Source organism: Lepidochelys kempii, chromosome 1 (genome assembly GCF_965140265.1).
Source record: "Lepidochelys kempii isolate rLepKem1 chromosome 1, rLepKem1.hap2, whole genome shotgun sequence".
Taxonomy (NCBI): domain Eukaryota; kingdom Metazoa; phylum Chordata; order Testudines; family Cheloniidae; genus Lepidochelys; species Lepidochelys kempii.
Window position 1 is genome coordinate 195,483,108 of NC_133256.1, and position 21,341 is coordinate 195,504,448.

Genomic DNA, 21,341 nt, shown 5'->3' on the forward strand with positions numbered 1-21,341 from the left:
CAGCCTAGATCCTCTTTTCCACCTCCATTATATCCAGGTGAGATAAGACACCTGTACCAATGAATCAGTAAAGCCTACCTTAACCCTTTCCCAGCAGCATCAACACCTGCTAATGGAGTGCAGGGTTTCAGGCAAATGTTGCCCACCTGCTATCCAAGTCAATTCCTAAAGTTTCTTACTTTAATAAAAAGGCTAACCTTTGCCTATTCCATAATATCTCACACACTAATCACCTTCTAATTTTATGTAAGAAAAAATAAGTTAGTTCTATTTGGGGCTAGGTTCTTTTTTGTTACATTGTATACTTAGGCTTGGAGATAATGAAATAATTCTGGGTACAAAATAAAGTTGTATCAAATACTGAACTCCTCCCTGAGGGTTTTCTGGCAAAAACCTTAATTCCAAAAAAGTATCCCTCCAATGCAAGTATCAGTGTTATGGAACTGAATTAGGCTCTCTCACTGGGCCATCTGTGGCACTGACCTTATACCCAAGTACTTACTACACTATACCTACATTCTATCACCCTCAGAAGCTCAAAGTACTTCGCTCCCTTGCTGGGTGAGCCATCTAGTAATGCCTTCAGAGAAGGTATTCCGATATGTTGTCTTAAACCACAGACTATTTAGTTAATAAAATGGCACTGGAGTGGGACAGAATATGAGCAGTATCCTCACACAGAGGAGACACATATTTCTCTCCCAGATCAAGATATCAGCTGAGAAACCTAGATACGCTACTGGCAGATGTGGACACACCTTCTGACTTCAGTGTGTCTATAGATCAGAGCCTCTCAAGACACACATACTTCCCCTATGAACACTTGTGACCAGGAGACTCTAGGCTAAATTCATCAGCTTATCCAGGTGCAACTGCATGGACTTCAGCAGTTATGTCCACCTACACTAGCTGTGAATTTGACCCCGTTTCACGTCTCCATCACCATTTGATATTTCCTTTTCCACTGGTTCATACTTAGCCTCCTCCCACCCTTGCCCCCATCAAGTGAAGCAGCATCTACCTTGCAGGAGTAGTCTTTAAGAGACCTCAGTTCCTGAAGAAGAAACTGTAAGAGTATCTTGCCCCAAACAGCACCCTGACGTGATTGGGACAAATCTGCTAAAACTTCTCATTATGGAGAGCGCAACTGATGTCAGTGGAACCAAATCCAACTGTTGAACCAAATGGACTACACGACGCATAGGGAAGAAAGAATGGAGCATCAGGAGGAAAGGTCCAGGGAAGGAGATAGGAGGTTGGCTATGGTGCTAAAGCTTCACGGAGTATAAATGTAGAAGAAGAGAGGGCTCTTTGCATGTGAGGAAGGATTGGTCACATGAGTAACGATTGCAGTATTGTGTTCAAACAACCTGCTAAATGGGTAGCCCTCCCTAAGTAGCTCTCCCAGATTCCAGCAGTAACAACAGAGCGTACCAGGAAGAAGTCAAAAATGTCATCAAAACGAAATTTGTAACAAATACACCATAACCTAACATTTTTGGATTAACAGATTTATTTGAAACTGTACATGAGAGTTTAGTGGATATGCATCACAGCTGAGGATACCAGATTTCTCCAATTAACTTGTCTACAAGACATACTTTGTTAAACAATGTGATCAGATTATCCCAAGTTAGTTACATGGCTATGGAAGAGAATCACACGTGATGCAAGAACAGTTAGAGCAAAGAGTAAGAACAAACTGGATTATTGTACACACTGGACCACTTTAGAAACATGAAATTCTTTCCGACAAAGCATGTCTATACAGCATCATTTGTAAACATTTTGCAATAATAGTCAGAATTATTCTTAAAAAACAAAACAATGTTAGCCAAGTTATATCTGAAGCTATCCACTATGCTTATAAGGTAAAAACATAGGACTAACTGTTGAAAGTATTCTCCTTTTGTGCTAAACACATAGCAAAAGTACTTAAATTGAAATCAATGAGGGATTTAAGCTGATATTTAAGTATTTCACTGACTAGGGAGGGAGTTAAGCGTATGTGCTTAAGTACTTGCTTGAATCAGGGCCATATTCATTAAAGTATGTTGAGGAAAATATATACACACTGTATAGATAGGAATATTTCTCCCACATAATCCACTGTCTAGATGAAAGATAGTCCTGTGCTGGTGCATGCAAACAGGGTCTGATACTGTCCCCACAGATTTCACTAGGAGTAGGATTGAGCTTATAGTCATTTGAGAAGGAGGTTGGCCTAGATGACCTCCTGAGGTCCCTTCCAAACCTGATATTCTAGGATTCCATGATTTAGATATGGCATTTCATTTCCTGTTAATAACTTTGATGGATGTATACAAATAAGTGTCAGTGACAATTCATCTTCACTGTACTCTTTGCCCTCACAATCATACATATAATGAAATACATCTATTTGTAACAAGCATATTAGAATTCAATGTGCAATCCACAATACACAATTCTACATTTGAAACACTTGTCTCTTTTTAGTTCGTTTCAAGCAAATTACAAAGAATTATAGAATAGCATGATAATGCTACTGATTTATACACAGTACAGCATAAGACACTGGAAAAAAGCTACTGAGAAATATAAATATTCTGTTGGCCTCTAAAATTTATATTAGTTTTTCCTCCATAAATTAATATTTGTGTGATTAAAAAAACAAACTTAACATTGTTGCCATTTATCTCATACCTATCTAAATACAGAAAGAAAACCTTCAATACAATCATTCTTGCCTCAAAACTAGTTAAAACTGTTTAAATAAGTCAGCTTGCCACAGCTATTAAATCCAGGTATCCAGACACCTGGGTATGGAACATTCCCATCTGTTCAGAGGAATTTGAATTGTTAACATAACCCACTATATGATAGTGAACTAAATACTTTTGTTTCATAGAAACAACTCACATTTGCCTCCACAGGGCAAATGGTCTATTTACAGATACATTAGGACTGCCTAACTGACAGTGAGTGTACTGAACTCCAAGACACATGGAGTTTAATATGGTGAAGCTCTTTGCTGAACTGCCTTCCCCTTCAGGATACGCCGTATCTGAAGAAAAGAGAGAGAGACACACACAAAGATTAATATGCACCCTCCCATACTGAGATTTAAGAATTAAGATCAGCCTATCACTATCTACACTACTAGCCTTGTGACTCCCCGAGCAACTTAACTTTTAATTGCTTCAAGCTTTACATTTAGCATGTAGCAATTAGAAGAGCATTGCAATTGGAATAGTCAATTGTCCCATTCAGAATGGTCACACTATTCTGCTCTTAGGAAAGAGGACAGGGAGGGTCTCATCTTAATGTCAACTCAGAAATGTTTTGATAGTTAGGTCTCCCATCCAGAGCCTCTCAAGAGGGAGGGCTTCTAAAGAACAGTTATTGATTTGTATCAGTTGCCAGCAAAAGGATTGAAAAAATTAGGAGGAGTTTACCTGTTCTCCTACAGGGCCATCAGGAACCAGGTGAACTGGCTGCTCATTCTCCAAGTTTCTAGCACTTGGATCAGCTCCCTTCCGCATCAGCAGACGAACTGCATCCAACTGACTCACCCGATACTGCAGGCTGGCACCCACATGGAGTGCGGTGTTGCCATTATAAGCCTAGTGAGGATGAGAGTAACACTATTAAGGATAGGAAGATTTATGAACCACACAGTCACACACAATGCCATTACCATACAACAACATTCTACTCTACTGCTGAATTCAAGATAGACACCATACCTTTGCGTTAACGAAAGAGAGGCAATTGGGTAGATCCAAAAAGAAACGAATAAGCTCCAGATTGGCTTCTTCTGCTGCCAAATGCAGAGCAGAGCGACCACTTTTACCATCCTAACCAAAAAGAAAAAGCAAGCTTTCAGTATTACGTGCTGGACATTTGGTGGTTCTGCTGTGAGAGAACAAACATACATGGACATTTAAAACAAAGGGAAATAAAAGACATTTTCATGGGAAAAAGTACCTGCCTTTCCCACCCCACTGGTATTGTAATTCCATGAACTCACTGAAAATTAATCAAATTAAAGCAGAGTTCATTCTTCTTAAAAGTAAATATTCTGATTTTACACACAATGGGCCAGACCCTCAGCTGGTGTTAACACAGGCAAAGTTCTACTGAAGGCAAGGGAGATATGCCAAATTTTCACCAGCTGACAAACTGGCCCACTATACACTTGAACTGGATACAGGGTCAGCATTTAACTCAAATCCAAATGTCAAGAACGGTGCAAAACTCGGAATTATTGCTCTTACTTTTGCTTCAACAGAGGCTCCCATTTGGATCAGAGCTTTGATGGTGTCCACCAGACTCTTGTTTTTCAACAGAAGCTCCTGGACTTCAGGAGAGTGCGGTGGCTGACTGTTCCGGAGTTCGTGCACTACAGCGTTATGGGCCAGCACTGCACAGTGCAAAGCTGTGAACCCTTACAATTAAAAAAATTTCAATGAGTAAACAGTAAAGAACCACTGGACAGGTGGCTTGTTTCAAAGGGGGCTCCCTTCCGTGGTTCCATTTTTCTGACTAACACCAGATGTCCCTGAGCTGCTCTACGTTTGTAATGTTAGGGGTTAAACAGTAACGTGTTCTCAGCAGGTGAGTAATAGAAGAACTGATTTTCAGAAGACTGTTATAACAGTTTAGTGGAAAGTATATATTAACAGAGCAAGTTTCAATTTAAACAGCTTTCAGCTGAATTGATGGTTAATTCCTTTGCTCTGTATTCCTTATTCTTTCCTCAATGCTCAGACACACCAGTAATTAGATTAAAACGTACATCTGTCTAGTTCTAAACATTTATCCACCAGAGTTAGTTCTTTTCCTACAAAATATGGAAGTTGTGCAGAATCCAAGAAAGTAAGTTCTTCATAGAAAAGAATGTAGTTTCTACTTGCTTAGGAAAACCTAGCTGATGTGCCAATTGCAATTATCTTCAGTTGGGAAAGAAACATCTGACATGCCTAGCTGTATTGCTTTTTGCCCAGTGTAGCATGTGTGTCGGCGGCTACAAAATACAACAATACCCAGCAACTCTGGATTAAAAACAAAAACACAAAACAACTCATAGCTGCTCACCATCATAGTTTGTCGCCTCAAGGTCCACATACTGAGTACTTCCAATGGCTCCCTTCTGGATTGCCTGCAAAAGTGGGGATGAAGTACTCATTAGTTCAATCCAAAAGACATATTGGTAATTAAAGCATTTATGACACCTAGCTATAATAAATAGTGTGTTGGGAATAAAAAAGGAAATTATCATAATATTAAAAGGAGAATACTCCCTTTTTTTTTTAAATAAAGGTACAACAGGATTCTACAGTAATGGCCTAATATACTGTAGATCATCTTAGAGCAAGCTGCGGATTTTAGGCCATTAGTGTAAGAGATATATTTATAAAAGCTTGGCAGCACAGAGGACTGTTTTCAGAAGCTTCTGGAAAGGGTCATAAAAGAATGTAAAGCTATTAGGGATAGGGAGGAAGGCAAAGGGAAAAGCTTCACAGCCTTTATGATTCTTACCTGAAGGACTTGGGAATGCCCCTTCTCAGCACAAACATGCAATGGCGTTCTACCCCAGCAGTCTGTGGTGTTCACTTGGGCCCCTAGGCTAACCAGGTCCTGAACAATAAGATGCTGATTGGCCGCCACGGCCACCTGAAAGGCACTCTGCAAATATTGAGAAACAAAGTTAACATATTAGTCAGCTGTTATCTACCAGGAAATGGGGACTAAATATATCCCCAATACAAAAGCTATTAATAAAGCAATACTTATGGACACTGGGAAACTGGGACAAATAACTCCAAGAACATAATCTTACTGATTCTGGGTAATCCACTAAACTGATGACAGCCCAAGGTGGCATGCAGGCTCAACCTCAGGTTGAATACTAACAAGCATTCCACCACACTTGGCTTAGGGTTTGGAAATGTACAGCATTTGGAAGCACATAAAGAGTCTGGGACATGGAAAACCTCACCTGGCCATTGTGTTCTTTAATATCCAACATGTGCAGAGCAGCCATCTTTCTAGCAAGAACATACGAAAGAGCCCGTCGACCCTGAGCAACAGCAATGTGAAGGAACCTGCAGGGAAGGACACAAATACAGAAAGTTACAATTTAAACTGTGCAAATGGGGGATGTACCATTAGAGAAATACAAGTGCAAGGTATACAAGCTGCAAGCATTCCACATTCAATGATGGCATGAAATTTGTGCTTTCCGTTTTATGTAAGTACTGATCTACACCAGAGTCTATAACAGTGAAATCATATGTAATACTGGGTACCAGCAATATTACTGTACCACCTTTATTTGATAGGAGCAGCCGTCACATTCTTAATATGCACCCACTGCTAATACATGAAAGCCCATTCCAACTGAACAATCCACAGAATCAAGCATAAACAATCCACACATTTCTAATTTAGCAGTGGTAAAATAAACAATACTCACGTGTCCCCATCTGAGTCTTTTGCAAGGATCTGCTCTTGAGAGATGCTGGCCAGTTTGTTTTCTTCCTGTTCCACTTGCCACTGAAAGAATGACTTGCCTAGTTGTGTTGTGTTTCTGACAATACCTTGGTGTTGTAGAGAGACATTCAGAGTAGTCAGAGATGAATTGTGTCCATCGAGCATACTACAGCTGTTATTTGGTACTAGGCTGAAATTCTGAGTGTGGGCGTTGACATCAGACTGCTGATGGGCAGGGGCTAGAGGCTGGAGTATATTCTCTGAGTGTTCAGAATCATTCAAGAGAGATTCAAAACTTTGGGTTGGGCAATACTGCAGTTCATGGCTTTCAAAGATATTCTGTTGGTAGGCAGGGGACTGGTCATTGCCAGAAAATGGCCTGTATTCCAGTAATGAATCCCGAGTATATTTCTGTGGCAAATCCTGGGTCTGTGAGGAAGAAAACTGGTAATTCTGGGGTGGATCCAGCATTTGTTGGGGACTATTGGCTTGGAAGGCTTGGTACTTCTCAGACGGGGAGAAAGCTTGTGCCCCTTGGATATCCTGATATCGGTCCCCTGGTAAGTTATGGTTAGATATGGTGTGCAGCCAGCTGACCTGCACTGTGTTCAGAGAAACAGGATTCGACTCATTCTTAATATTTATAATATTTTGAAGCAGGTCAGAACCATTATGTTTTGGTTCATTTTTATGGGCATCCTCCATGTTATCCATAGAGGTTGGTGTTTGTGGTGGTGTCTGGAGAAAAATTAAAACAAAAAATGTAGAAGAATTATTTAGCTGACTGTTTCCTATTACACAAACCAAGTGGAAAAATAAATTTAATGTTAAATATTATAGAAGTATGTACCAAGAGGTGAGAGTGGAACGTAGCTGGTCTTTTGTAACTGGGTCCATCAGAGAGAGACTCATGAGCTTCTCTTTTACCACTATGAGCGAGTATGTTCTTCAACTCTGTTCAAAGAAAATGCATTTACAATCATTTTTAGGTTACTCTTGCAATCTACTTCACAAATGTTCCAAAATATTTATACAGGTATTGCACAGAGGCATACAAAAGTAAGAACACTCGTACCTGTTAACTGTTCGTAGTTCATCAATCCTGCTTGCGCCTATGTAGAAAATAAATACATTTTAAAAAAGCCAAAACCAATTTAAAAGCAGCTCTTTAAATAATAAAAAAAAAATGCAAACACTAACTATCCCCCCCGTCCCTTAAAGCAGCCCTAATAGGTGATGGCCTGACCATATTTTCATTTTTTAATCTCCATCAGATTGGATGAAGAAAAAAAATCCTTTGTTTTTAAGCCTTCTCTTACGAAAGAGTTCTACAGAAATTTTAGAGAAAATTATAACCTTTCTACAGGATTTTTGAACCATCTTATAGACTGGTAACAATTATATCCAGGCTACAGAATCTGATAGGGTGGTTCAAAAAACCTACACATTTATTAAATTCCATAGGATCTTAGAGAAAATTCCATGGAAACCTATCAGCTTCATCCCTATTAAATTCTATTCAATTCATTTAATTCAATTCATTTAATAATTTAAATTCAATTTTCCATAAGAGAATTGCTCCTGAAGACTCTTATGGGATGTCCAAAGAAACAAAAACAAAACAAAATCAAGACACCCTTCTAAGGTACTCCTCTCTGGGCTTCCCAACATGTCTCATTTCCTCTGTTTTCCGTTTATTAGATTGCAGGCTCCTCAGGGAACACACCACCCACCCACCTTCACTCTTGAGTCCTGTATAGCACTGAGCAGGCTACCAGCTCTGACAAGCAATTGAGTAATAGTTCCCTTCTCAGAATGCCACACCCCTCAACCCTTTCCAGAATTCTATCAGACTGCACAGTGAGTTTTCATAGTTTCAAATATAAGTCTGTGTTTATGTACGCTCCACTTGGAAAATAAAGTTTAGTAAGCAAAAAAGACTTTCAAAATGTGTTTCTTTTAGGAAGCACAGTGAAACCACCTGCTGGCTTCTTCCCAATTACCTCCCAACCACAACCTCTTCCCTTCTCCTATTTTGGGAAAGAAAAATACCTCTGCTCATATGGACATCAGCAAGGAGCCAAATTTGGTTGTAGTGTTATTAAGTGGTGCATCTCCTCATTCAGAGCTGAACTCATTTACGCCCGAGCTGAATTTGACCCATACCATCAAAAATACTGAATTACCTTGAATTCATCAGCAACATGGCCTAAGGACATCTGTTTGTTGCTTCTAATGTGCAATAGGAGCTCCTTCACTGAATTTTTCACACGAACCCCTTGGAAAGGTCCTCTGTGCTGCTTTCCTCCCCCCATGTGGCGTTCAGCTGTTGAGACACAAAACAAAAACAAAATTAATGCATCGGCAGAACCCTGACCCAAGGAGACAAATCAAGAAACAACAACTGTGGAAAAATAACTTGAAACTCTGCTTTCAACTGAAAATGCAGACAGTCCTTTGACATGAAACTATATTGCACAGAACCTTGCCAGCCAGTGTTTCGGAAGAATATAACCTGCTGGAATTTTATTTCTCTTGAGTCTTATTCTCAACAACTCTTATTGAGTAACAAGCTGGAAATAACATAACACATCAGCATCATAGTGGCTAGAAGCCCCAGTCACAGAGCAGGACCCCACTCACAGGTACTGTACAAACACAGGAACCAAAAAAAAAAAACCCTGTCCCCTGCCCCAAACTATTACATTTTAGATGTCAAAATGTTACAGGGGTTTGTATAATAATTTTCAGAATTACTTGTGTTTGTTATCTCCATAGTGACTGAAACTGCTGCTTTAAGAAAGAAAACTTGCTTTGTTAGAAGTACAATACAACTGTGACACTCCCTGCCTGACCTCTTCTGTCTCACATCCTCTTTAAAATTAAATCACTTTTCAAGCTACAAAAACAGAAGTGGAAGACAGGAAATGATGATCTAAGGCATTCGACTTGCAAAAGGAAATTATGTGATCTGATAAGGAAAGTACAGAGGCTAATATATAAAAATTTATATATACACTGAAGTCTTAACTGGAGATCAGAGTTCAGGTTCCAAATTTCCCTGGCCAGCAGGAGCTGGGATTTCTGTCTGGGAAAGAGGAAATAAAGGGCTTGAGTCAAAGACCACTGATGTCAAGTAGGAGAAGTCTCTCTATGGTCTTCAAAGCACCTCATCCCAGCAAACAGTCCAACAGCCCCAGCTTTCCTTAGCCAGAGGACTAGCCAGAAGCAGGGCCTTTGAGTGGAGGTATGAAGTGGAAAATAGGCTGACAGATTTTTTGTTTGTAAAAAGACAATACAAACAAGATTATTAAGATCATGCTTATATGGTTAAAAGTGTTTTCAACAAAAAAGTTACAAAAAATAAATCCAACCAGACAAAAAACAAACGGGGGGGGGGGGGGTGAGTTTAAGATTATTTGGGGAGGGAGGAAAGACATAATGCAAATATATCAAATAGTTATAGAGTGCTACATTAAAATGGGGGAGCAAACATTTTCAAGGACTTGTTTTATATAAGCCACTGTACATAAAAGGCTGTTTCCAGATTGTACTGACATCCCAATACACACAGCGCCTAGTGCTAGCTTTTGATACCCTTACCCCACAAGCAGAATTCCACTGAAGTCAATGGGATTACTTGTGGAGTAAGGTGCTACTTACCACGAGTAAAGGATATTAGAGTCTGGCCCTTCGGGCCTCATCCTCCAAGGTGCTGAGCACCTACTATGAAGCGCCAAGTGCCCTCCCCGCCTAATGAGCAAAGGCTGTTGAGGGCGCTCTGCTGAGCTCACAGGATTTTGTCCTATAAAAGATGCGCTAGACGAGAGGATGAATCATCCAGTGCAAAATACAGTTTCTTCCCCCTTTGAAGGTTAGTTTCTTCCTAACCTAGTTTCCATTCTCAGTTATGAACTCCTAACCATTCTTTTTCAAAATATCCCTTGTTGTAACCAACTTGCTTTATACAGTGGTTATGCCTACCCCGCCCCTCCTCACTTCAATATACAAGTCAAAAATTAGTAAGGGGCAGCAAAGGAAAAAAGGCCGCAATAGCACAAGGTCACACTTGCAACTAGTTACACATGGTCTTATACCCATCACAACTTCCTACATCTTTGGCATCTAGGTGCTAGATAAACACCAGGCATTTTAAGCGAGCATGAGCCTCTTCCATCAGAGGACGGAAGAGGCCGCCGAAGACGCCTGGGAGGTAAGCAAGCGGTAAAGTAGCCCGCTTTACTTTGAGGCGGCGCTTTTTCCCTCGGAAGATCCACTGCCTCAGCACAGCCGTGTGGCCAATACAGTCCCCTTGCGGCGCAGCCACCCCTGGGGCAGAGGCGGGCAGCGGAGCACGGCACAGCGCGGGGTGCACCCCAGCCGCGCACCCGGCTCGGCTGGTCGCGGGCCTGCCCCCGCAGCGCCAGGGCGAAGGCCGAGGCTCGGCTTTGCCGCCGAGGGGGCCCCCCGCGTTAGGCGCTAAAGGCCCAGGCGCGCAGGAGAACAAAACCCCGGCCCCTGCCGCCGGGTCTCTCTGCCTGGCACGGCTGCGGGCGGGGGCGGCGCGTACCTTGCAGGGCTTGGCGGGCGCCGTCCAGGGAGTCCCTCCTCCGGCCGCCGCCGCCGCTGCCGCCGGACAGCTCCGAGTCGGAGCCGGGCGATCCCGGGGCGGAGTGCGCCGGCGAGCAGCTGCCATCGCTAGAGTAGGGGGAGGCGCTATAGAAATAGGCCAGGTTGAGGGGGCTGCTCATGGAGCCGGAGTCGCCGTCGGCCGGCGTCTCCCGGGTGCTGTCCACGATCATATTCCGCGGGGCGGGAAGCAGCTGCCAGCGCAGGCCGGGCGGGCTGAGTGGGAGGCGGCGGGGGAGGCAGCGGGTCTAATATAGCCGCCCCGCCTGGCGAGGAGCGGGCGGCGGGGAAGCAGCAGCAGGCGGGCAGGCCATTGGCCGGGGCCGGGCGCGATGCGCTGCCGAGGGCGGGAGTTCCAGTAAATGCCCGGGATTGGGCAACACACCGCCGGCTCCGGGGCCTGGCGGGTTTCCGAGCTTCGGCGGGTGAATCATTAGCCCGACGCAGCGCCACCCTCGTCGTCCCCCCCCCGCCACCGCTCCTCCAGCCGGTGTTTGTCCCTCGCTGGTACATTCTCGTGCTGGGTGGAGACAACCCGGGCTGCTAAGCTGAGGCAGTGAGGGCGTGATGATCGCCCTGTCCCTCTCGTGTGGACCGCAGCAACCCCGTGAGTCACTGGCTTGGAGGAGCTTTGACTGTGGACCTAGATGCCAGGGCGTTGGGTACCACATAAAAATAGATAAACAAACTGGGGAAGGAGGAGGAATTACTGTGTATTACCCCGATTTTCTTTTCACTATCAGGTGAAAGAGGAGGGTTGTTTGCAATGACCTATTTATTTAATCTATACGTTCAAATCTGACCAGCTGTAGAAAAATGAAAAGGAGGACTTGTGGCACCTTAGCGACTAACCAATTTATTCGAGCATAAGCTTTCCTGAGCTACAGCTCACTTCATCGATGCATACTGTGGAAAGTATAGAAGATCTTTTTAAAGCATGAAAAAATGGGTGTTCACCACTACAAAAGGTTTTCTCTCCCCCCACCCCACTCTCCTGCTGGTAATAGCTTATCTAAAGTGATCACTCTCCTTACAAAGTGTATGATAATCAAGGTGGGCCATTTCCAGCACAAAGTTATCATACACATTGTTAGGAGAGTGATCACTTTAGATAAGTTTCAGAGTAACAGCCCTGTTAGTCTGTATTAGCAAAAAGAAAAGGAGTACTTGTGGCACCTTAGAGACTAACCAATTTATTTGAGCATAAGCTTTTGTGAGCTACAGCTCACTTCATCGGATGCATACTGTGGAAATGTCTTCTGCAGTTTCCACAGTATGCATCCGATTAAGTGAGGTGTAGCTCACGAAAGCTTATGCTCAAATAAACTGGTTAGTCGCTAAGGTGCCACAAGTCCTCCTTTTCACTTTAGATAAGCTATTACCAACAGGAGAGTGGGTTTGTGTGTGGGGGGGGGGGTGAGGGAGAAAATCTGGATTTGTGCTGGAAATGGCCCAACTTGATTATCATACACATTGTAAGGAGAGTGATCACTTTAGATAAGCTATTACCAGCAGGATAGGGGTGGGGGGAGAGAAAACCTTTTGTAGTGGTGAACACCCATTTTTTCATGTTTTGTGTGTATAAAAAGATTATCTATACTTTCCACAGTATGCATCTGATGAAGTGAGCTACAGCTCACGAAAGCTTATGCTCAAATAAATTGGTTAGTCTATAAGGTGCCACAAGTACTCCTTTTCTTTTTGCGAATACAGACTAACACAGCTGTTACTCTGAAACCTGTAGAAAAATGTGCATTGTAAACTAGAAAACAAGAACAGCTACCATGCAAACTTTTCACGCCACTGTCAGAAACACAGTAGTCAATTAAAGCTTAAAATTCACATATTTCCACGAGCTGTCTTATGTGTGAGCATTCTTATTGACTGCAGTAGGTCTTGGGTTTGCAAAAGCAGGTCATAGATTTTATGGATGCAGTAAAATGATTTTTCTCCCTTCCTGAACCATGTACAATTCAACAGCACACTCAGTAATGCTGTACTGATAGCAAGTAGCTATTGTCACTATTTGTTAGGCCTGGTCAACACTTAAACTTTAGGTCAACATAGCTATTGTGCTTAGAGGTGTGAAAAATCCACACACTTGAAGGCTGTAGCTATGTCAATCTAACTCCCAGTGTAGACATAGCTTGTTCAATGGAAGAATGCTTTGCTTGACCTAGTTACCATAGCTCAGGGAGGTAGTGTTCCTACAGCAATGGAAAAGCCCTGTATCCATAGGCTGCATTTACAGCGCTGCAGCTATGCCACTATAGTCCCCATAGCATAGACATAACTTTACTACAACAGCATGTGAGATCCTTTCATCCCAAACTACTCGTTTCACACTTGCTAACTGATAAATGACACCCTAAGGTAGTTTTCTGAAAACTGCTCAGACTGATCAAACTTTACCTATCTATAGTTACCCTACACCAAAAGCTCAATATTGTACTTAGTACTGGAGCGTTACCTAGTTCTTTGGTAGTGAGGTGTGGGTGCGTGTTTTAACTATTGTTGCAAACGGGTTTCCCTTCTCTTAACAAACACACAGTAGTTTACATGTGAAGAGTATATAAGCCAAATAATTAGATCATGTTGCAATTATCAATAACATTCTCATTAAAATGTCAAGATTAATTAAAAAAAAAACCCTTTCACACAAAATCAGATTCATTATGTTATTTGTATTGTGGAAGCTCCCAGTGGTTCCAGTCAAAATCATGGCCCCATTTTGCTAAGCGCTATAAAAACACATAGGAAGAGAAGAGCAGTGCCCTGAATATTACCTTGGGGAAGTGGTTCTCAACCTACAGCCCATGGGCCGCTTGTGGCCCAATCAGCACACTGCTGCAGCCCGTGTGACATCCTAAGGTCTTTCTAATTCCACTGAGCTTTGTAAATACAAACCCTTTCTATAACACGTACCCCCATTTATTGCACAGGAGCCACTCGCTGGCTCAAAGCAACCTTACAAGGTGTTGTCATTTCCCAATAACTTCCACATACATAAAATGATTGTTATGTTGTCACATTTAGGTATTAAAACCATAATGCTAAAGATCTTGAACATCAAGCAGGGTCTCTGGTGGCTCCACTGGCGAAGACCCCAATAAACATGTCCAGTATTGGAAATTCCTCCTCGGGTAGAGGACACGATAGTGGCACAAAGAGGCTGGAATATCTACTCCTCTGCGGGACCAACACAGAGAAAGCACAGTCAAAAATGAGAGAGGCACTAGAAGGAGCATGCCAGAGAAGTTCAGTGGATTCAGTAATTCACCACATGCCACTACTAGCCTCCCCTCGTGGGGCCGTAACAGCACATTAATGCAACAATACCCACAGCTCCACAGCGCAGGTGTAAATTAGGGTCTGAATATTAGACCCAGCTCAAATACAATCAAATAGATTTGTACCACCTTCATTTTCTGTTACTGTGTGTAACAAACTTTCAGGCAGTGGATAGCTTCCCCATTATAGAACCTCACATGGGCTCATATACTCATCAGTTATAATAGGCTGTCAATATGAAGTGCTGGTCAAAAAAAATACCACTGACCCAGGACAGCAAGAGCCAATGTTGTTTTTCTGAACAAGTCATGCAGTTATGCAGTGTACCATTAATGCCAACTAGTGGCCAAATTTGGAAACAAACATTTTGCTGAAGCCTTGCTTTAATAAACAAATTCACTAGTAAATACCTACACTTACTTCTATAATATTTGGGCACCCTACAAAATTAGGAAGTGCATTATTATCCCATTTAAAAAATATAACTCTTCTCCCCTCTCTCACTTTAAACTGCTGTCTTATACTGGTCAAATATTGGTGGACATAAGATATATCAATCTGGTTTTACCTTGACTAGATGTTCCTGATCACTGAAACTACTTAGACATGTAACAATTAACCAGTTAGCTTAATCATAGTTACATGTCTCAGCACCACAGTACTCTTTAATAATGACAGTATGAATTCAGTTTAAGAGACATGATTTTGCCAGCCAGCTTTTTGAACCAGCACTATTTTACTCTTCGTAACACAGATTCAAAAACATTTGAAACACTACAGAGCAACAATGTAGAGCCAGAATCTGGCCCCTGCTCCCAGAAAGGGAATGTAAAGAGGCCACAACCACCATTAGCGGAATATCCTCTGCAAGGAATGACATAGCACTGATGTATATGGGCCTATGCTGCCTGCAGCATGGAGAAGTACAGGAGCTTATGGGAGGGGTTCATGGCGGAATGGCTGGAGGAGTGCTCTTTGCTCTGGCAAATCTGGGCTGCAGAACAGCATGTAAGTGGCTGCTCAAGACTCCTGTAAGTTAGAGCAGTGTCTGGGGTTGCTCTAACTCACACTGGAAACTGCCCCAGACCCGAGAATCCAAGAGGCACACAAAAAAGAATCGAGGAACCTTTGCCCTGTCTCTCCTGGCCATCATGCCCTGTGCTTTACCTCCCAAGAGCTTATAAATTTTAGATTCATATACACCAGTAAACTATGAACTGTTAGTGATAAGATTCCTTTATCAACATATTTCTGGGATAGGATCACCAGAACATTGCCTAAGTTGTCTAAGGTGAAAACAAATGTTACAATTGACAAACGTATTCCATTATCTAGGCAAATATTTGCTGTACTAAGGCTCCTGATGTCAATGCTCTTTACACTAGAATAAGTATATTTAGCCTGGCACAGCAAGCTCTTGGGTCAATTTATACAAATACAGCTGCCACACCCTTGTGTGCTGGAAGGATTTCTAAATAGCACTCCAAAATATAGTCCAACGTAACACTGTACTTGTCTTTTGAACAGCATCACAGCATTTAGAGGCTAAAGCATAATGATTATTTTCTCTTTAGAGACTACTCAGAAGCAGTAGATAAGTTGGCTTTAAGTTTGAACAAGGAGACTGAACAGCTCAGTGGATTGGAAATGGGATGTGACACCTTTTGCTTCTAAAATCCAGCGTGGGGAACCTTGTATTGCTTCTGACTTCATTATAGTTGTTCTGATCCCTTTTTTGTGGATGGTGGTTTTCGGGGGTGTCAGCCTAGAACTACATTGACTAGAAATTGTGTTTGTGTGTGTTGTATGCTCATACATAATTCTTCATGTTAAAAGGAAAACTGGGAGCGCTCGTACACAGTAAATATTTTAGGATCCGAACCTATTAGGTACAGAATGCCCTTAATACCCCTTTTTTCTTCATTGGGAGCTGAGGGTGCTCAGCACCTTGTGGGATCAGGCCCCTACTCAGGGCAAAAATGAAATAAGGTTGGCCTCTCTCAGACTGTGGGCAAAACAGAGCCAAGATCAGTAGGGAGGAGAAACATCAGGGCTCCCATGCATTATGAAACTGCCTCGCAGCTGATCTGAATTCTTTGTAAGTAATGCTTTCCCACATGCAATTTCTCCATACCCCTTATTCGCTGTTAGCACTCCTCCACGTACAAACTGCTGTAGGTGATCATCATTTTTTATTAGGTTCCCATTCTCATTTCTACTGTAAGGGCCTCAGGGCAGGGACTGGTCTCTAAAGCAACACACACAGCAAACACCATAATGTATACATAATTAATAAGCAAAACGCAGATTTCCCCATGACAAAGGGCAATGTCACATCACCCGGAACGGCTATCTTGTTCACTAATGTGGGACACATACCACATGTGGCTGAATGTTTTGCTCACTGATTCTTACCATAGGATTCCACTTGGAATGAATATTAAGGCTAGGATTTGTAAACACGGCCTTGGTGTTCCAGAACACACATTTTAATTTGTTACATCCACTTATTTTGTCTTAGGAACACACAAACACTTCACTCACCATTGAAATTAAGTCACCTTATGGAGTGGGCTGCAGCAGCTGTTTAACAAAGCACAGTATCACCATTCAACTGGCTAGGACTGGAAGAGGGGAAAAAATCTTTATCCAGTTGAAATGACATGGAGAATTTAGACAGGCAGAATTAGCTACCCAAATTGGACTATGGTGAGAACCCTACGTTTCCAGTCTCACAACCCATATGCACTGCATTGCTTTGGTGTAATGGGTGAAGAGTAAGTTACGAAAGCTTATGCTCAAATAAATTGGTTAGTCTCTAAGGTGCCACAAGTACTCCTTTTCTTTAAGGAGGAAGTCTTTCTTCTAAGGGCCTGATCCAAAGCCTACTGAATTCAGGGAACTCCTGAGATTCAGTTGGCCATCTTTCATCTATTAGTCAGCATGAAATTCAAGAAGCAAGAAATTTTATCATACCAAAGCACCTAAACCAATGCCAGTGAACAGACAAAATTTTGCCTTAGCGAGGAAAGTGTCAAACAGTGTGGTTAAAAGTTACAAAATACTGGCATAAACTGTATGTCTTGGGACCAATTTTTCCCTCAATTAAATTTGTGCAATCCTCATCCACTGGACAGCACCAGTCTATCTGAGGGCACAATTTGACCCATATGTACAGTTATGATAGTTAACTTCGTAGGTAGGTCCTCACAAAAGATATTAACAGTATCTCTGCCCTCTTCTGCTTCTATTGTTTTATGAGAACAATAAAAATACTTAAAGAACAAGTGTTATATATTTAAAAGGAGTCATAGTCATGGATAACAACAAATTACAGCAATATATCAACCCTATATAATTCAGCTTACAATTTCAGGACTCTTGGAAATAAGCCACATGACACAGGTTGATGGTGAACAAAAATCTGTTCTCAAATCATTGGGTGGGGGGTTGGCTTGCGGGGGGAAAGAGCTCTCAGTTCCAGCATTCTGTTCTTCCTATAGGCAAGAAAACTCACATCTGGTGGAGACGTGATAAATTGACCGCCGAGCGCTCTCCCGTCAACTCCAGTACTCCACCAGAACGAGAAGTGTACGCGAAGTCGACGGGGGAGCATCAGCAGTCGACCTACCGCAGTGAAGACACCGCGGTAAGTAGCTCTAAGTACGTTGATTTCAGCTACGCTATTTTCGTAGCTGAAGTTGCGTAACTTAGACCGACTTAGCTCGTGCACCCCCACCCGCAGTGTACACCAGGCCTGAGCTGGGAATACAAAATATCTAAATCCAGATCCATCATGCAGATGTGATTGCAGAATTTTGCTTTGCAGGAGCCAGGCTACGGGCAAAGTTGGATTCACATCTCCTGCTCACTATGATTGCCCTTTTCATTACAGTCCCTTAAAAAGAGGCTCAGGACACACACAATTTTAACCTCCACCACCTACACTTGCTTACGCAGCAGTGATATGCTGAGGTTAGTCTCAGGAATTCGGGGGGGTCTGATAGGAACACAGAATCAAGAGTAACACTCCTCCTTTTGTGCACTTCCTGTAAGCATGAAGCAAAATGTAACGCCTTCTGCAAAGAAAACCGGTAAACTAATAACCAAAAAGAAAAAGGGTGTCTGTCTTGATTTACGAGTTTCAGTTTGAGCAGAAAGATGCCCTAATTTTAAGTGTTCCTAGGTGACTTTTGCCCTTTGTTATTTGGCTTTATGAAATGGTAACCTAAGACCTCAGGACATCATGCTTGGTTTGCTCTGCCACACAATGACAAGTAAGCTGTGACATACAGGAAGAATATATCCTGTCCATGCCTATCACCAAGGTATCCAATCCCCGAACAACAACTCCAGGTAGCAGAACTACGTCCAAAGAGGTATCAGCTCTCTCCATAATCCAGACCATGTTTTGTCCTTTACAAGAGTCACTTTGCCCAATTCTGTCACACATTCCCTCACCTTCTGATAAGATGTGTGATACAATGAAATAGGATGCTATGTAAGAGTCAATAATTTTCATTAAGTGATAAGCCAGAGAAGCTCCTACTGGCCAATAAACTTTGTTTCAGTCCCATAATAAATTTCCATTCATGATAAATATTTATTCCCTTCTTTATATGTATTTGTCTACATTCTGTATTATGTATTATGACTTGCTACTCACTTTAGATTGCAGCTGTGTTGCTTCCACTCTGTCCTCCTGCAGTTCATTGATAAATCACAAACGAAAATAAATTATAGTGTAGCCAAAGCTACTAGAAACACCTGCTTCCTAAAACAGATGCCTCAACTAATACTCTAAGCTTTTAAGCTTCTTCCATCATCCATTTTCACACAAGCCATGATAGTTACCAAAGGGGCTTTCGGGTAGGATTTTCAAAAGCACCTAAGTATTTTAGGAACACGAGTCTCAGTGAAAATCAATGGGATTGTGCTCCTAAATTACTTCGGTGCTCTTTAAAATCCCACTCTTCACTTAAGCTCCTTCACTCCTGATTGTCATCTGTTAACATTAGCCAAAATCAAACATTTTAATATACCTGGTATTCCACTACAGAAATAACTGGACAACGATAGCACAAGCAATTTCCAAGGCTGTCCAAAGGGAGAAAAATACAGTTATACGCTTACTGTTACAATTTTTAAATTATAAAAGTAAAGAATAAAATTATATTGTACCTTCATGTCTGTAGAGCGATTTAGATATATACAAAATAAGCAATTACTTTGTTCCCCACTGGTAACCGATCCTCAATAATTATCTGTGATAGAGAGAAAAGGATAGAGCAGTTTCCTCCGAGATGTAATAATGAGGAACTGAGAAGCAGCAGCAGCAAGGAAAGTCCCCCCCTCCAGACACACACAAGCCCTGCTCACGCTGACCCTATAACCAAAAGAGAAGAGACCTGACTCTATTTACATACAGATCTGGTGTAACCGACGAGGGTCTTTTTGTTGCCGTGATTCAGACCCCAGTTATCTTTTGCAATGGTTAACAGGAGGCGGGAGATGGGAGAATGCTGTGACATGCGAGAGGAAGTTGGGGTGGAGAGGGACCAGCGTGGCTACTTGGACTTTTTCGGCACTGTGGAAATTCCCAAGCAGGGTGAGCGTCTCAGGGACATTCCCCTGTCTGAAGGGCATGCTGGAAAACCCGGACTGGCATGTTGCTGCTGAAGAGGATTGAGAGGCTCCACGGCAGGGCCTAGGTCATTGTTTATTGTTGTTGCAGGGTCAGATTACACTTCAATGGGAAATATTATTTAAAAAGGTCAATTCAAAACGTTGCAACTCAGAGAGCAGGCAGGATTTCTGTCCTGGTGCAAATTAAAGTCCGCTCCGTAGACCACGCTTTGTTTCTGCAGCACTTAATTTGGTTTTTCAAAGGCTGGATGCTATCCCACAGGTAATCAAGAAATGTTTTACCTTTCTTTCCTTTTCTTACAAGACATTTGCGTCTCTGTTGCAAACGTGTTACAATACTACTGCATAGTCACCTGCCTTTTGGCAACACTACTACTAAACTCTGACATAGGCACCACATACTGCTCTGTACACATTAACAAAGCTGTACAGCCGTGAGACACATTGGCCAAATGCATACCCATGCTCATTCCTTTGACTGCAGAGAAATTACACCAGGGATGAATCTGCCCCAGTGGGTCGCAGCCTACCTTCTGTTCCTCCTATCCATCCCACTGGCTTCAATAGGGTGGTTTGGGTTTAACTGAGACTTGTAATTCGCAGCAAATGAAGGTTTTGCATGGTGAGCAACCTGCTAAATGTTCTAGAGAATGAAAAGGTAGGTCCCCTTCATTAACCATAACGATTTTAATCAAATGTAAAATATCACCCACCAAAAGACATAACTGTGATCTTCACCACACTGTTGGTCTCCGGAGTATCCTAAGAGCAGATTGGATCAATCTATAAAATCGCAGACACAAGCAGACACTCTGTCCTTCCCCTGGTGATATATGCCAGGACTCGCTACACCTATCAAACACAGCAAGCAGGCCAGTGGCACCGGAATCTTAAACATCAAAGAGGTAGCATCCACTGCTTTAAGCACCCATCATTAACATCGCCCAAGCATGCTTATGATGAATATCAATGCTGGTTGCCAGCACCAAAAAAGTAAATGCACTGAACAACCTTCCCATAGCCCCTCCCTGTGCATTTGGTATCATTGCCGCCTATTGCACTGGAATGTGGATGTGAAGAACATAGCAGTAACCTCCGCCCCCGCCTGTCTGAACAAGCTGAAAGATGTTCAAGATTACCTTCCCTCCTGAAGGTGATCATTTTGAAACCTCCCCCCCAGCAGCCAGGAAGTGCTGTGTGGGTTCTGTTTTGCTCTTCTCAGAGATATTCTATCACTGGAAAACGGTCAACGGATAATCTTGACGCACTCAAACATTTTTCTTTGAAATAGGAGCTAT

General features: G+C 42.3%; 1 protein-coding gene across 3 annotated transcripts; it reads right to left on the reverse strand.

Moving 5' to 3' along the window:
* Positions 1–1,495: 1,495 nt before the first annotated feature.
* NFKBIZ (NFKB inhibitor zeta) lies at positions 1,496–19,696 on the reverse strand. 3 transcript variants are annotated; one of them, XM_073306651.1, is made up of 12 exons: positions 19,579–19,696; positions 8,664–8,803; positions 7,553–7,589; positions 7,328–7,431; positions 6,461–7,215; positions 5,984–6,089; positions 5,524–5,670; positions 5,080–5,143; positions 4,260–4,429; positions 3,729–3,839; positions 3,438–3,605; positions 1,496–3,046 (listed from the first exon to the last, which is right to left on the reverse strand). In XM_073306651.1, the coding sequence occupies exons 2-12, from the start codon at positions 8,790–8,792 to the stop codon at positions 2,993–2,995; spliced, it is 1,845 nt and encodes a 614-aa protein (XP_073162752.1). In that variant the 5' UTR covers positions 8,793–8,803; positions 19,579–19,696; the 3' UTR covers positions 1,496–2,992. The 3 variants fall into 3 exon arrangements, with proteins under 3 accessions (XP_073162752.1, XP_073162744.1, XP_073162734.1); XM_073306643.1 differs by lacking the exon at positions 19,579–19,696 and adding an exon at positions 19,064–19,088; XM_073306633.1 differs by lacking the exon at positions 19,579–19,696 and adding an exon at positions 11,048–11,398.
* Between the last annotated feature and the right edge of the window lie 1,645 nt (positions 19,697–21,341).